Genomic DNA, 17,509 nt, shown 5'->3' with positions numbered 1-17,509 from the left:
TTTCATTAAGTTTGCATTAATTCATATCTGTAAATTTATTTTATAAATTCTCATAAGCAATACTTCAGTCATAAGAAGTTGTTTTGTTAAGATACCAAAAAATTTAATGATAACCATCACAGCTTTGGATAAAAAAATCAATCAACTTGCATCGAAAGAATATATTGAGAAAGCATTAGATCAGAGACTGCACAATCTGGTAAGTGAGGACTTTCTAAACGATAAGATTCAGTCCCTGAAAAAAGACATAAGTGACCAAATAAAATCAGAGATGGATAACGTGTATGATAACTTTAGATCAATCAAATCCAAACTGAAAGCAGCAGAAACAGAGATTGAACACTTAAAAACATAGAGAGTGATATGAAAACCGCGGTGGAAAAGGTAAGGGAAGAAAATGCAACCCTAAACAAGAAAAACAAAGACCTGAAGGAATGGATTGGAGAAAACAGTGATAGGGCCAAATATCACGCCTACCAAATTAATGAGTTAGAACAATATTCTAGACGGAATAGTATAAGAATATACGGAATAAATGATGTAAACAAAGATGAACCCCCTTTAACCACCGCGACAGAAGTAACAAAAATGCTAAAGGAAAAACTGGATATCTCCATTCCCAATAATAGGATAGACATCGCTCACAGGCTTGGTAGATACATGAAGGATGGAAATAGACCTATAATAATATGTAAATTTTTATATAGAACTGATAAACAGCAAGTTCTAAATGCAAGGAAAGGTCTAAAGGGAAAGAACATAGTGATCAGAGAAGATCTCACACTGAAAAACGCGAGGCTACTAGAGAGACTGTCAGACAAACACGAGGTAAAAAACTGCTGGTCTGATGATGGACGCATAATTGCACTGTTAAATAATGGGAAGAAAATCAGAGTGGATCTTCAGACAGATCTGTCAAAATCACTGATAACTTAGTTGCTATACAGTATACACAGTATATAAGAAACAAACTTTAGAAAATACGCAGAGATAATTTAAAATGATATCATATCTGTCTTATGTATGATTTTGCCTTTTTCAAAACATTTCTAGTCAAACAATATGTTTGTAAACGATAGCACGTGTTTACATTTATTTTCAATATGTAAATCTAGGTCATTTGGCATTTCGTTTTGTAAGTCTTTTTCATTGGCTGACGCCGGAAACCCTATGCAGTGACGTAGTTAAGTTGGAGGTCATGAGATTAACATGTTAAATTTTTGATTGGTTAAAAATGACTTTACATAGTTTTTGATACAATCTTAAGCGGCCATGTCCATGACATGCCTAAAAACAGGAAATGAAACTTGTAGACATTTTTTAAGCCACAACTTTTATAATAGAAAGCTAAGCTACTATGAGATATACTTGATCGCAGGTAAATTTCCATTATTTATCACTATATTGACTGAATATGTAATAATTTTACATAGAAACAGTGACAGTGACAGTGATCACTATGAATTGTTGTTTAAAAATGTTTACTTTAAATTATCAAAGTTTATGACTAATAGTCGCTACAGGCACCTATAAATGTTTTGTCTCTGATTGTACAGTTAGGTTGGTATACTTTTGCCGCTGTTAACTTAGATTCCTCGGACAGAAACGTGAAACATCTGTTGTATACCACTATATTGTCTGAATATATAATAGATTTACATAGAAACAGTGACAGTGATCACTAATAATTGTGTTTTTGAAAGTGTTCACTTTATCAAAGTTTATGACTAACAGTCGCTGCATGTAATGACGAATTCTGTACTATGTTATTCTTGCAAGTGTCAATTTTAGGCACCTGTAAATATTTCTTATCTGATTGTACAGTTAGGTTGATAAACTTCTGCCGCTGTTAACTTAGATTCCTCGGACAGAAACGTGAGACATTTGTTGTATATCACTATATTGTCTGAATATATAATAGATTTACATAGTAACAGTTACAGTGATCACTAAGAATTGTGTTTTTGAAAGTGTTTACTTTATCAGAGTTTATGACTAACAGTCGCTACATGTAACGATGAATTCTGTACTATGTTTTTCGGCAAGTGTCAATTTTAGGCACCTATAAATGTTCCTCATCTGATGGTATAGTTAGGTCGATAAACTTTTGCCGCTATTAACTTAGATTCTTCGGACAGAAAGACTTTTTTTCTTTTGTTAAATAAAAATAAATGATGCGCTTATAAGAAATAAATTTTTGCTTACTCTATATATTGCCAATTCGCAATTACATGTCACTTTAGAGGTTAAAATGCGTACTTTTATGACAGAAAATGAGCTTGTGAATAGAAACTGATTTGCCGTTTAATTATTGTTTTTTTATATGAAGTGGTCTGAATATAAAAGGATTTATATATTATGTGACAGTAAATGTGCGTGTTAAGTTCTTTCCTGACTGTTCAAGGAGGTTAATATATACTTTTGCTGCCGTAGCAGGATATATTATACTTTATACAGAAAAAAATATTGATTACGTACTTTACATATAATCATAGGTCACAGGTTCTTTGTGGTTTTTTATGGGACATGTCTGTTTTTGTATCTGTTTTTGTAACTTCATATTTAAATACAAGTCTTATTAAAATTAAAATATATTTAATAAATTCGAAGGAACAGATCTTTAACGGTAGATACTGTATATATGCACATGTAAAACGATAAACTTGTTATCAAGTTCTAGGTTAGTTAAGTTAACTGAGATTCAGCTTCTAAATTTAGTGATGGACCTGGACTGGTACTTTTCTTTCTATCTTTTTTTAACAAGAATAATGTTCTCAATACTAAGAGAGTATTAACAGCTTTCAATTTTGACAAAACATTGATGCTTATACTTTGTCTTTTTTTTTCGAACGATTGTGCAGTCTATGGAGTTTCGAATCCTTGTCATACACTGTTTGACTCACGGTACTTTGTGTGGGTGGTTTTAGTTACCTATTTTAGATACTTAGGCGACAATGACTGAGTGTTTGACCTTTGTTTCTATGAATGTACAAGGTCTATGAGATGGTAGGAAAAGAAAAGATGTGTTAAATTATCTGAAAGGGAAGAAATTCAATATGTACTTTTTACAAGATACTCTCTTTACTGATAAAGAGATTAATTATATTCGTAGCCAATGGGGTTTTGAGTGTTACTTTAGCAACTTTAGTAGCCAGTCAAGAGGGGTAGCAATTTTTATTAATAACAATTTTGAATTTAAATTCAAAAGCTTAGAAAAAGATGAAAATGGTAATTTACTTATTTTAAATGCTCTTATTGAAAATGCTGATTTTACAGTTATATGCCTATATGGTCCAAATAGAGATGAACCTGCCTTTTTTACATCATTACGAGATAAATTATCAAAAATTGAAAATAACTGTTTAATAGTAGGAGACTATAACTTGGTTCTTGATCCTGACATGGATTGTTACAATTATTTGAATATTAATAATCCTAAGTCACGTGATGTTGTTTTACAAATGTTACATGAATTCGACTTGATTGACTCTTGGAGAGAACAGAATATGGAAAAAAAACAATACACTTGGTTTAAGAAAAATCCAATAAAGAAAGCAAGACTTGATTTTTTCCTGATTTCAAGTAACTTTTATACAGATCTAAAAGAAGCTGCAATCGAACCTGGGTACAGAACCGACCATTCTTTAATATATTTAAGTATTGAATTAGGTAAATTTGAAAAAGGCCGATCCTATTGGAAATTTAATAACTCTCTTCTAACAGATAAACAATATGTAGAGCAAATAAAAAATATCATCAAACAGGTAAAAACTCAGTATGCTGTAAATCTGATAGAAAACGAAAGTAATGAAAATGTAAAATTTAGTATAAATGATAAATTATTTTTTGAAACTTTATTAATGGAAATCAGAGGTAAAAATATTTCTTATTCCTCATATAAAAAAATCAAGAAGACAAAAGACAATTAAACTTAGAAAAAGATATTAAGGCTCTTGAAGGACAAGAACCTATTGACTATAATCTGTTAGAAAGGAAGAAAAATGAATTAGGGGAACTAAGAGCCAAAAAAATGCAAGGAGTTTTTATAAGATCAAGGGCCAAATGGGTATCTGAAGGGGAAAAACCAACAAATTACTTCTGTAACTTGGAAAATAGGAATTATACTTCAAAAATAATGAACTCACTCTATTCAAAATCTGGAACTCTGCTAAGGAATCAAAAAGAAATCATAAGTGAAGTAGAAAATCATTATAAAATGTTATATTCTTATAAACAGACAGAAAATATAGAATTAGAGAATATTCTAAATGTTGAAGGCATACCTAAACTTAATGAAGAAGAAAAAAAAATCATTAGAAGGGCATTTGAGTTATGGTGAGATGTTGGCAAGTCTAAAAAAATGTCCAATAACTCATCACCTGGTAGCAGTGGTTTTACAACAGAATTCTTGAAGTTTTTCTGGATAGATATTGGTCATTTTCTTGTTAGGTCAGTAAACCATGCTTTTGGTACAGGTGAACTATCAGTCACTTTAAAACAAGGGGTCATCACTTGTATTCCAAAAGGAAATAAAGACAAACAATATATAAAAAATTGGCGTCCAATATCACTATTAAATGTATCGTATAAAATTGCATCCGCAAGTATTACCCAGCGTTTAAAACTAGTGTTACATAAATTGATTAGTGAAGACCAGACAGACTTTTTACCAGGCAGGTATATAGGAGACAACGTAAGGTTAATCTATGACATAATGTACTTTACAGAAAAAAATAATATACCTGGTATGCTTTTACTACTGGATTTTGTTACCGCTTTTGACTCTCTGTCATGGTCATACATGTATAAAACTCTAAAATTATTTAATTTTGGTGAAAATTTCATCAAGTGGATTAAGCTTTTCTACAATGATATTCAATCTTGTGTTATTATAAACGGTCATCTTTCAGATTTGTTCCATATTCACCGTGGATGTCGTCAGCGGGGACCCGCTTTCCCCGTATATTTTTATACTCTGTGCTGAAGTCCTTTCAACTATGCTAAAACAAAACCCAAGAATAAATGGGATTAATCTTAATAATTCTGAATTTCTACTGTCACAATATGCAGATGACACAACTGTACTATTAGATGGAAGTGAAGTATCTCTCAGAAACACAATGCTAACATTAAACTACTATGCCAAAATTTCTGGATTATGTATTAATGTGGAAAAAACAAAAGCTGTTTGGATAGGAGCAATGAAAAATAGTCATTTAAGGTTATGTACTGATCTGGGTCTACATTGGGAACAAGAACAATTTAAATTTCTGGGTGTAACCTTTACACTAAATCTGAATAATATTGTTATTGCAAACTACTATTCAAAAATAAAGGAAATTAAAAACTTATTAACACAATGGTCTAAAAGAATGATCACACCAATAGGCAAGAATATAGTTATTAAGACGTTAGCTATGTCAAAATTGAATCACTTAATATTAAGTTTACCAAACCCAAACATAGAGATAACTAAATCAATACAAAATCTATTTTATAAGTTTCTGTGGAATTCTGGACCTGATAAGATAAAGAGAACAGTCATAACGCAATCTTATGATTATGGTGGCATTAGAGTGGTGAACTTAGAAACCTTTATGACATCTCTTAAAATTACATGGCTTAGAAGGTACCTGACCTATAATACTAAATACTTTAACTTTACCACACAGATATATCCATTTCTTAATACATTTCACAGTTTTGGTGCTGACTTCTTAAAAAACAAACTACATAATGTGAAAAATGCTTTCTGGAAAGACGTTTTTCAGGGATATATAAAACTCAGCATACAATATCCAAAATCATGGAAAGATTATAGACATGTACACTTTCAAAAATTCTTGTTTATGTAGGTAGATTTATTTCTCCAGCTACGCTTGATATTCTATATAAACATCTTTTTTGGCACATAAAATCAATGTTTGTGAGGAATGTATGATACTTTGGATGTGGAAATGGAAATAAATTATAAAAAAAGATACCAAAAATGTATGAAAACTTATGACATTCATCTCGGACAGGGTACTCAACGCGAGTACTTGGTCTTTATCTATGGCGACATACATTGGCGTTAACGTCCATTCGCAGTTTGTCCGTTTTCTCCCTCCGTCTTCGCTGTTTGGACAATGTGAGCATCGTTTGCATCACTTGAAGATAAAGACACAGATGACTGGACATTGTTGTGGCGTCTGCTTTATTAAATTATGATTTTCAGGGTTTTGCTGTTCGCCATAACTAAGCAACTGTCATATTATGTATGCGAGTCGATGACAACATTGCATGCATTATAAACAGTAATACTCACTTAGCTGAAACGTTGTTTTGTTCCATCTCCCACGTCGGAATGGCGCCATACTCTAGGTACATGTCGCCCTGTCGTGTTGTTGCTCTTTTGCGTATTTTGGGGCAAACAAGTGTACTATTAGTGCGGACATTAGCAGTCGAATTCACATCACGACAGATCAGAAAGCAACTGTGCTGGTTATGCGTAGCTATGGTAATAAAAACTTTCGACGCGCTTCGCCTATCAGCTGAAATGTTACAAAACATGTATGACCAAATTACAGAAAGATTCCGAAATACAACGATATATTTCACATTATTTACACAATATGCAACATTTGACAGCAAAAGTCTACGTTATTTTTGAACAGCCCTCGTATTGTTTTGATAAAGTTTTTTATGAGGCTATAATTGTAAATTTTGAATAGTTGTACATTCTGTTTACTTTTTTGCTCAGGTGAGTTATTGTGATCACTCGATGTCCGTCGTCAGTAGTTTGTCTGTCTCTCTGTTAACATTTAGCTTGTGTATGTAATAGAAGCGATATTTTTCCATTGATCTTCATGAAATTTAGTCAAATGGTTGTCTTTTTTTGTTTAAATCTAGGTCAAGTAAGAAAATGTATTATCTTGGGTCAAAAACTAGATCACTAGGTCAAATCAAAGAAATGATTATCTATGCCATAGGAACTGCATTTTACACTCTATCTTAATGAAATTTGATGAGATTGTTTGTCTGGATAAAATCTAGAAAAACATTGAATATGGGTTAACAGGAATAAAAAGCTAGGTCACCCGGTTAAATCAAAGGAAAGCTTTGAATTTGTGACAGAGGCTGAAAATTTTTCTTTTGATTTTCTTCATGAAATTTGGTCAGAATGATTGCCTTGATGAAATCTATATCAACTTTTAATATGGGTTATCTTGGATAAAAAACTATGCCACTAGGAAAACTAAAAGAAAAAATGTATTTGCAATTGGAACTGTATTTTTATACTGGACAAATGCGATGCTAGCGATTTATGAAAAAAAATGCGCGAATTAAAGCCCGTGCGCGAAACTTTTGCCATTTGCGCGCAATTTCCTGCTAGAGAATTTAACATGGATAAGGATTTTTTTCTTAATTTCGCAATTAAAAGATGCTAATGCTCTTACGTCATAATATGACAAAATTCAAATTCTAAAGAAAGATAATTTTACTCAAAATCTGAAGTCACGACCCTTTCGACAAATGCGTCTGATTGGTTCAGATAAAAGATAAAGTGATAGAAACGAAAATAGCCGAGAATATTAGAATTTCAACTATAAAGAAAGTTCTTAAATTTAGAATTCTATCACTGCAATAATTATGTCAGTAATTGTATGTTTAATTGAGGTTGCTAATTAAATGCGTACATTGTTAAAACACTATATGCATTATGATAAGCCTCCACGTAAAGTTGTCCTGTAAATTTGATTTAGCTGGTAAATCAGCATGACTGTTTAAAACTTTCAGATTTTAGATTCATAAGTGCATTTGAACGTGTTCGTACATTGGTGAAGTCACATTGACTATGATATTTGTACAAAGTATATTTTATTTATCAGCACGTACAAACAAACTGGTCGTGTCCTTAACGAAAAGCAATTATGGTATCATTATATTCAGATATGATTTTACAAGCTTTGTAAAATCATATCTGAATGTAAAATAGTATAATAGGTGATGTAAACAAGTATCAGAGCCACTTCCACCAAAGTTACAGGTTACCCTTACTTTTCACAAAATAATGTCACGCACTAATTATTCTCTTACTGAATTTATCTTTTTTATAGAAAAAAAGCACATGCCGATTCTAAGAAAATATAGCCCGCTCGCTTAGATCGATAGTGAAAGTGCAGCTCTATTGATCATGGGCTTCGAGTTTGAACCCCCTGACTATTTTACAATTTATCTGTAAGTTAGTACTGGTGTTGAATCTAGAAGTACTTCTTAAAACGGCACTAAATACAAAACAAGCAAAATAAATATAACAAAACATATAAGCAATTTGTATTATACAAATGATGTTTAAATATAAAAATAAGGTAATTGAATTGTATCTTGTAGTGGACATAACTACTACCGGTATCCCCCATACATACAGCAATGATGAGATGTAATTGTTAAAAAAACTTTATTTCATGATTAAAATATGATAAAAACACTGCTGTATCTTATCACTTTGTTTATTTAGCCCTAATTCAAACAAGCTTTCTAAACTCGTTATAAAGGTGAGAACTGATTTGCTATAAAGGTGAGAAATATGACCTGCAATTTATTTACTGCACAATAGCTATACAGTACTTTATTATGATAAACAGAAGCAAGTCTATCAATGGTCCAGACTTGAGTATTGGCCCTTACCGCCAATACACAGACATTATGATCCCCATAGGCCACATACCTGGCATACCAGAATCTGTGTCTTTAACATTGCTCCAAACGTTTAATGCAACACAGAGCTATCTCTTTAGCGACATGACTATCTCCTTCACGACAGAACTATCTCTTTCAATAAAAAGTAAATATTTTTACTCCGGAACCATTTTCGGTTCATATTTTATTTCCAAATGTATTATATATTTTACAGCTATCTCACGCCTACTCGGTTTGCTTCTTAATATTAGTTAAAATGTACGTATTTGACAATGCAAGTGCTTTCATGACGAAATGGCCAAATTTACTGCAAAATCAGCTTGTTGGTAAACATCACCGCGGCCACAAATTAAGAATGAATTAGCAAACTTAAAGTTCTCTGTAAAGTTAAAGCATATTTACATCGCCTACTATTCCCCGATTTTTGATATTCGATACACAGCTTATAAAAATGCAAAATATAATTATGATGACACTCACCTTTGTTGATGTTCTTTTATCGCGACGTGCACTACCTCGGAAGTTGCGACAGAGCAGTTTACCGTATACCTCTTAAAGAGATAGCTCTGTAGTTTACCAGGCGTGCTATAATTAACGGTTAATGCGAATACGATAATGTTACACACCGATAGCTACACGAGAACTACATGCAGATATAGATCTGCCACAGTTCGCTACTACGAAAATATTGAACTGGGAATTCATGGCATGTGTAATACCGTCGTTCATATGACTGAAAAATTGTTGAGAATGACGTTAAACCCGAATACACACACACTTGTAATGTCCCTGTGTATGAAATTAGCCTCTGAAATATTCCCTGTTATGACACGTTTAAAAACACATGTTGACACAGTAGATCACGATGATTGCTATACCTGTTGAGTATTTGTATTCCCAGAATGGTGCATAAGTTATCCTATGGTCGAGTTTTTGGATTCTACGAAATATGAAAGGACATAACTATGCGCTATAACCTACCTTTTTATTATAGATGTATAGTGTGCTTGGAACACATGAGTCTTTATTTGTAGACAAAGACCGAGCTAACGGCGCTTGTTTTTCAGGTTAGGCAACATGATCAAATATCAAGTATTGTGTGTATCTTTGAGGGCATACGCCTCTGTTGTTCAGGCCTTTTAACGCTTTCCTCTGCTTTGATACATGTCTTCTGACCTGTTTCATAGAGTATTTTATGGTGTTACGCTTGTTACTCTTCCTTATACATGTAATACCACCTTACTATTTTGAAATGAATTGAATATTTTACTCAGTAATACATACATGAGTGATATTTTTCAAAAAATATTTTGAAAAGTTGCAAGATATTTTGGCCGGTATAGATGGCCAGTCTAAAAAGAAATTTTCGATTCTGTTCCCTAAGATAAAACAGTTGTAGATTATACAATCATCCTCCAGGAGGGATGCACGTTTGTTTTGTATGGACGGTTTATTGCCTATGTACTTAGTAGTATAATTCGTTTCTAACTATGTGCTCTCTCTCGTTACTTGTTTAAAGTTATATGGTAAGACAAAAAGAAATATTTATAAGAAGTTTGCTAATCAATAACTGGCCGTATTTCCGACATACTGACCCATGTTATGTCAATTCTGCAGATAAAATCCATGACGAAATAAACAAAAGAATGAATGGGAAACTTGAGCGCGTTCTTCAGATGGAAATTCAAAAGAGAAACCAGTATCTGGAAGATGAACTGAAGAGACTTCAAGCTGAGTACGAAGACCTCAGTAAATCTGTCAAGTCCAGGCGCATGTGTTCAGTAATGTAAAAGTAGGATTTGCCTCAATAAATATGACACACTGATAAAATTAATATGAATGAAACACGTTACGGCAACGTAATGACATAATAAGGAAAAGGAAACGACCTGGTCATTTAGAAAACTCCTGTTTTTGTATATAATAGTGTACAAAAAATTCTTTAGTTGCAATTGTTAATAGTTCATTTTGATGTGTCTGTCAGTTGTTTGATGGTGACTATCTGAAGAATTCAACTTTTAGTACTGTTTCATTATGTACAGTTTATAAATTGTACTTGACGTCTGTTCATAGTATTTTAGTTATCATGCATTTAATTTCAAAATGCACAACTGGTAAACTAAATGTGTTTGGTGTTATTGTATATTTTAACAAATAATTGAATTTTAAGTTATTCTGGATATGCTTTGCTCTCAGAATTTACATGTGAAGCTAAACATGTGATGACGCGTGTGTGTGTCCGTCCGTCCGTCATGTTTGGAACAATTGAAAGTATTGACTTTAAGGTTGGCAAATAGGTATATTGCAATGTGACAATGTTCACAGCGCATAAACGGGTTGAAAGGTCAAAGGTCAAGTTTACAAATTAAGCTCAAGGGTAATAGGTATATGACCGTTATATTTCGTGTCCGAGCAATCTTTATAGCCATTCAAGATTTTGACTTCAGACTTGGCGTCATGATAGGAATGTTGTGATGAAACTTTGTGTAGAGTGCATGAACCGCTTGATAAGGCAAAGGTCATGATCACATATTGAGGACAACGGTTAAATCTGTCCGTCATATTTCGTTTCCAGGACATAATCTAATAACTACCAAATGTATTAATTTTAATTTCAAACATAGTCTGTGGGTAGGTGGCAATTAGACGATGTGCACCGCGCATGAATAAGTGCGGTATTCAAATGGTCAAACACACAGCAAGGTCAAATCTGTCATTCATATTTCGTGACAGATGCATAACGTTATAACAATTCAAAATGTTGACTTCTAGCCTGGCATATAGCTAGGTGGCGATGTGATGATGTGCCGAGAGCACGAATCGTGTCTGTAGGCCATATTCCAAGATCACAAAATGGGCTCAAATTTCAGATCTGAGCTTCGTATTGTGTGTCTAGAGCACAACTTAAAACCCTATACAATGTATTGAATTGAAATTTGGAATTTAGACCGATGGTGATGAGACGACGTGCAAAGTTCAAAAGAGCAACAGTACACATTATTGTCCACCACCTAACCCCTACACTAACCCCCTAATACCCCCGCCAACAATCTTGTCCGTTTCCCTACGTATCGCCACATAAACCCTGCCCTCAACACGCTCATCTTCGAAACCTTTTCCATGGAATTGTCTACCTCCTCCTGTCCTGTTTTGGGTGTATATTGAGCCGCTATGTGTAGCTCTTGTTTAAATAAAGTAACCTGAGATTAAATTACTAAAATGCGCTGACTTTAGGTACGTTTGGTATTCAAAAATATCATATCAAATATTTTTTCAAATTTTTGTAACCGTGTCGAAGGGTGTATATTCATTGAATATGTAAAACATCGGAAATAAATGCCGCAACCGCTTTAAAGCAAGTTGGTTGAAAATATAAACAATGTGCAAACATAATATCGATAAGATATCATTCTAAAGTCTCTTTTTAAAGTATGTTTCATTCGTCTAAACACAGTCACGTGATTAATGATAGCAAGTCATACTGACATGTAGGCGGGACAAAGAACACTTACAGTAGTGACGTCATAACATTTTGACGTTGTAACAATGTTTCATGATACATAATCTAAGATCAAAGCACTGGAATTTCGCGAGTATCCTTCTCGTCGCTGGATATCGTTACGGATACGCACATGGTCGATATCACTTTTTCCAGGACGATAAATCCTCATATAAACCTTAAAGGCATTAATTGTACAATTTATTTGGTTTCGAGGCCAGACCATCTGATCACATCAATATAGTAAGATTAACAGATTCCTTTTATATAATTACGTGTGATATTCAATGTTGCTTGAATTTGTTTTATGTATTTTTTTGTATGTACGTATGTATGTATGTATGTTTTATCGTCGTTGTCTTCTGCTGTTACTTTTCTGTTGAAACGCTGAAAATGTCTGATCAAATTGACTTTTCAGTGACAAATTATGTTTGACGATGAAATCAATCAAATAAGTTGCGTCCATAGAATAAGAATGGCGACTATTTAGTCAAACTGAGAATACTTGGAGAACCGTCATAATTGTTATTTTATAACGGCTTGATTCTACCAAAATAAATTTTCAAAAAAAAGTCTTCATTAAAAATGTTTAAGATAGTATTTCAGTATTTTGTCGAAATATCAAGAACAATGTGGAAAAGATAAATTCGTTTTTAAATAATCGTCATTGTTTCGGAAAATAATTCTGATGGACGTAAAAATAAAGAGTATGACAGCTTCCTTCTATTTCTATCTTTTCTCAAATACATTTTGTATAATATTCAAATATATCTAAACTAGACTTTGTTGTATTTATCTGTTGTTAGAATGAATAAATGTGTGTTACATATCTAAAGTATTTTTGTTTACCTTTACTATGTCTGTAACTTGTTTCTTGTTTTGTTAAATAACATACAATCCTATAGATATAGGTATGATACGCCTATATATTTATTTACCAAATTGAAATAACTTGTATAATCTTAATAGAGGGTCTTCCATGGAACATTTCTGCCAAAATAATATCGAAATCCAGTATGTGGTTTCTGAGAATATCTTTGTGGGTTTTTTTTCCATTACCATGGCAATCATGGTTTTGCAGTGATTAAAAATTAATTTTAAATATGAAAAATTAAATAACTTTGGTAGATGACCATCGAAAGAACATGTAGGCCAATTTCCATTAAGTTACACCTTGAAGAAAAGTGTGGATGGACAGTGAAAAATCATAAAGGCTCTTCTCGCTAAAACTGTTAAATTCTTCATCGGTATAAAAACTGTCGGAAAGTTAGACAGTTTCATTTTTTTTTGCGGAATGTCGGTGGTTCAACCCAGGTGCCCACTCGTGATGAAATAATGCACGGAGGGACACCTCCATCAATGACCTATGATTTTGTAGGTGCGACGTTAAACCCAACAAAAAGATAAGAAAAAAAGACTCAAAAGTTTCATTTTTATCGACAATAGCTTTTTCCTTTCTGGTACGTAGGTTTTGAAAAATGATGGGGACGCTAAGATCCAGTTTGGTAAGGTCTTATATCAAAATAAGAAAGGGTTTCTTTTTTTTTATGAATGACAAACTGAGAACAAAAAAAAATGAAAATCTGTTATACAGTACATAATCATTACTATATCTATTTTCAATCTGCGTTTATTTATAATAAAGATCAGTGGGCGAGTGTGAAGTTTCAATCCATTCCCATTAGTAATTACTGAGATAACAGCTTACATACAAAAACTTAACCAAAAAAAACTGTTTAGTCGAAAAAGGGGTATAATTTTGTAAAAAATACGAGTTATGGAATATGTCATGAGTTATATGGCCCGGGGAAGTGTCTACGCCTTTAGTAATTTGAGCAATTAAATGGATAATCGACAATGTGACTATGTATCAGACCAGCTGACAAACTGTGAAGAATTGCTATCATTACATAAATAAAATTTTGCTGAGGCTACCACGCAGGGATCAGGTAAATTACTCAATGTTTTAAACTAACAATCTTCAACTAATGATAATCAACTCAAACTCATAAAGGCTGCAGATATAATACCTGACTGGTACTTTTGTTAAAGTTTCCGTCAGACGATGACTTTGAATCAACAAGATACGAGTCCTATCGCATAGATGTTCAGCCTATGTCCTCTTAATTGAAGCTGCAACTCAAAATATTTGCCCTTACTCCAGGATGCTCAGTGCACAGGGGCTCGAGGTCGGGAATGCAGGTTTTTCTGCCTTATCCAGCTTTTAATTATTGACGGAGCATACGGCCTTTACGAATACGATCCAAAGTTTCCATAATCGCAACTTTTAACAATTACAAACTCGGGTATACTAAAATTCTGCGTTCCCGACCTCGAGCTCCTATGGCTCAGCGTCTATATGTTGTAACATATAGCATTACACTATCGTATAAGTATGACTCCAATGCCTTGCCTGTACTCTGCCAAAAACTTTGAACCTCATCATCTGTAAGCTGGAACTCTCCTGCTGTCACAGTAGATTATCAAACCATATGTGTCTGCCTCAGTTTTCCGATGCTCTATTTGCTATCGTCTATAGCATTCGACTATCCCGTAAAGGTTTAATTTCTATGCACTGTCCCTACAGCTTGGTACCTATAGTTACACTACTGCAGCTCTTCTTAGTCTAAAACTTCTTTTACATAATTTATCCGCCCGGACAGTATAGCTACAATAGCTTTCTTATCAAGGTACTGGGATGAATTATAAATTGAATCCTCGGTGTGTTTTACCTATTTATAACCTAGCAGAAGTGCACTTTGATTGGAACTATTTATAGAACTTCTTTCTTATTGGTCAAAATTCGTACATAGTATTTACAAGGAAAACATTAAACGTCAATCCTACTATCCTATTTTACAACGAGTATTTGCTCTAACAAATACGTGGTTCCTTGATACTGTTGTATATGACGTATATTGTGTGATGCTTGGATCCATTTACCACCGTTATTAAACCATACCAGCCATTAAAAACTCAAATACTATTATTAACAGTAATTCAACAATAATTATAGCGATGATAGCTTGAAAAGGGAGTCAAGCACTATCTGTGCTTATGTTTTACGTCATCAAAATATCAATTTGTGCTTATGTTTTACGTCATCACTATATCAAATATACACATTATTCTGACAGAACATGTGCAGTGTAGGTCAGTGTATTACAGTGATCAAGTGTGTGAAGTTTCATTCCCTTTCCAATAGTGAGTACTGAGATACTGGCTCACATACAAAAACTTGACCAGAAGTTGCTAAAAAAAAGTAGCATAATTTTGTAAATAAACAATCAGTTATGAAACCTGTGCAGTGTAAACAAGTTTATCACAGTAAATGAGTGTGTGAAGGTTCAATCAGTTCCTACATGTGGTTACTGGGATATCAGCTAGCATACACAAACTTCACCAAATTGTGACGGCAACGTACCGGGGAGTCCAATAGCTTTACATATTTTTCGAATAGTCGATCTAATAAAAATTTCATACCGGGTGTGTGACATCACTTCTAGTGTCAATTAAATGTGTGTCTTCACAGTGAGTTCAAAGTTACAAATGGCTTTATTTTCATTTTTTCTTAGGCTAACTATCAAATGTATATCATTTATAATTATAACTTTGATAAGAGTTAACACTGTATTATAATTCAATAATCAGTATGTTTCACAAAGGGGGGTGGGGGGAGGGGTCCCAGTTAGGTGTCTGCGCAAAATGTTTTTTGATTTTATTTATACTTTGTGGTAATATACCTGCATGTATTAAGTTTCATTAACAAGTGTTACTGTTACCAGTTTTGACTTACTTTTATAGATATTCACATTAAAAATGGGTGGGGTAATCTGACATGTGACCAGCCAGAAACACAATTTCTGTTAATTTTTAAGAAATGGTTCTAACTTTTTACCTGAAACTTTCATGATAAAATAACTATGCAATGGACATTCACACAACATGTTGCATTTTAAATTGTACTGAATACTTTTTTCATCACAGAGCCACGAAGTGGTCTAATCAAATTTACTGATTTTCATTGGACGAACTTCACCCAAAAGCTAAAACATGTTTTATTAGTTGAGATATTAAGGTGTTATTTTCAGCAGATATTGTAAACATTAAAATGACAGTATATCAGTATACTCTGATTAATATTGGAAGTGTGGTACACTCTCAAACTGGGTAAAAGTGGGTGGGGTAAATAAATATTCGAAGCAACACTACAAAATGTGTGCAGTTGTTAAGAAATTGCCTCATATTGTCTATTACTATCTTAATTTTATTAAATACAGACTTGGTTGATAAATTTTAACAAAACATTTTCCTCTTTATACATGTGTGCCATGAAAAAATCATGGACCTTGAACATGACATGTAGACCAACAAATTAACCCTAAAAGCTCAAAGTATTTAACAAAAGGGTTTGCCTGAGGCAGTATATTTTGAGGAAAGCTATTGTTTAAATTAACATTAAATTTTCTGCATTCCCAATTTCAATGTAGTTTAGAATATACATGAATATAGGTCTTCTAACTGGTACTTTTGACAGTCTCTTTCAGGTGGCCTCAGTGCATGTAGTTTTAGTATTCTATCTGCTTTGTCAGTACCTGCATAAAATATGCAGGCACTGTTAGTTCCAAATAGGAACATATTCATATTTCAACGAAACAGTTTTTATCTGTTCCTACCGGGAATTTACAAAAAAAGTATACAGTTCAGGCACTGCAGTCAGTGGTCATTTACCTGCATGTACATAACAGGCAGGAACATACAGCAATCTAGGTATTGTTAGTTCCAGGTAGGAACAAATACCAGTTGCACTCAATAAGCCACTTTAAGTTCCAGGAAAGAACAGACACTGTAAGTTTCCAGAGAGAACGGACAGATTATTCAAAACAAGCACAAAAGTTACATCACATATATAACTAGTCTTGTTAGTTCCAAATAGGAACATACTCATATTTCAACGGAACAATTTTTATCTGTTCCTACTGGGTACGAACAGTATTTACTATATACAGGATATAACTATGTGTTCCTGTATAAGATTTTAAATTCCTAGGGGGAACAACTGATTACCACAAGTGACCTTCATTTATGAGTTGATAGTTTACAGCAGAAACAAATACTTAGATCTTGTAAATAGTTAGTACTGTTAGTTCCCGGTAGAAACAGATAAGAACTGTTCAGTTGAAATATGAATATGTTCCTATTTGGAACTAACAAGGATAGTATATGTGTGATGTAACTTTTGCACTTGTTTGGAACAATCTGTTTGTTCTCTCTTGAAACTTACAGTGTCTGATCCTGCCTGGATCTTAAAGTGGCTTACTGATTGCA

At 33.2% G+C, this 17,509-nt stretch overlaps 1 protein-coding gene across 1 annotated transcript in view; it reads left to right on the top strand.

The window, feature by feature from the left end:
- LOC128552866 (guanylate-binding protein 1-like) overlaps nucleotides 1-13,010 on the top strand; it is a gene marked incomplete at its 5' end in the record, with an annotated part of 44,485 nt that extends 31,475 nt beyond the window's left edge. Inside the window, 1 exon segment of the mRNA XM_053533937.1 lies at nucleotides 10,300-13,010. Within this exon segment, the coding sequence (XP_053389912.1) occupies nucleotides 10,300-10,472 (173 nt within the window).
- Nucleotides 13,011-17,509: the final 4,499 nt, after the last annotated feature.

This window comes from Mercenaria mercenaria, unplaced genomic scaffold (genome assembly GCF_021730395.1).
Source record: "Mercenaria mercenaria strain notata unplaced genomic scaffold, MADL_Memer_1 contig_3244, whole genome shotgun sequence".
Taxonomy (NCBI): Eukaryota; Metazoa; Mollusca; class Bivalvia; order Venerida; family Veneridae; genus Mercenaria; species Mercenaria mercenaria.
The sequence above is the reverse complement of the archived record's forward strand: the minus strand, read 5'-3'. Positions and strand labels throughout refer to the sequence as shown.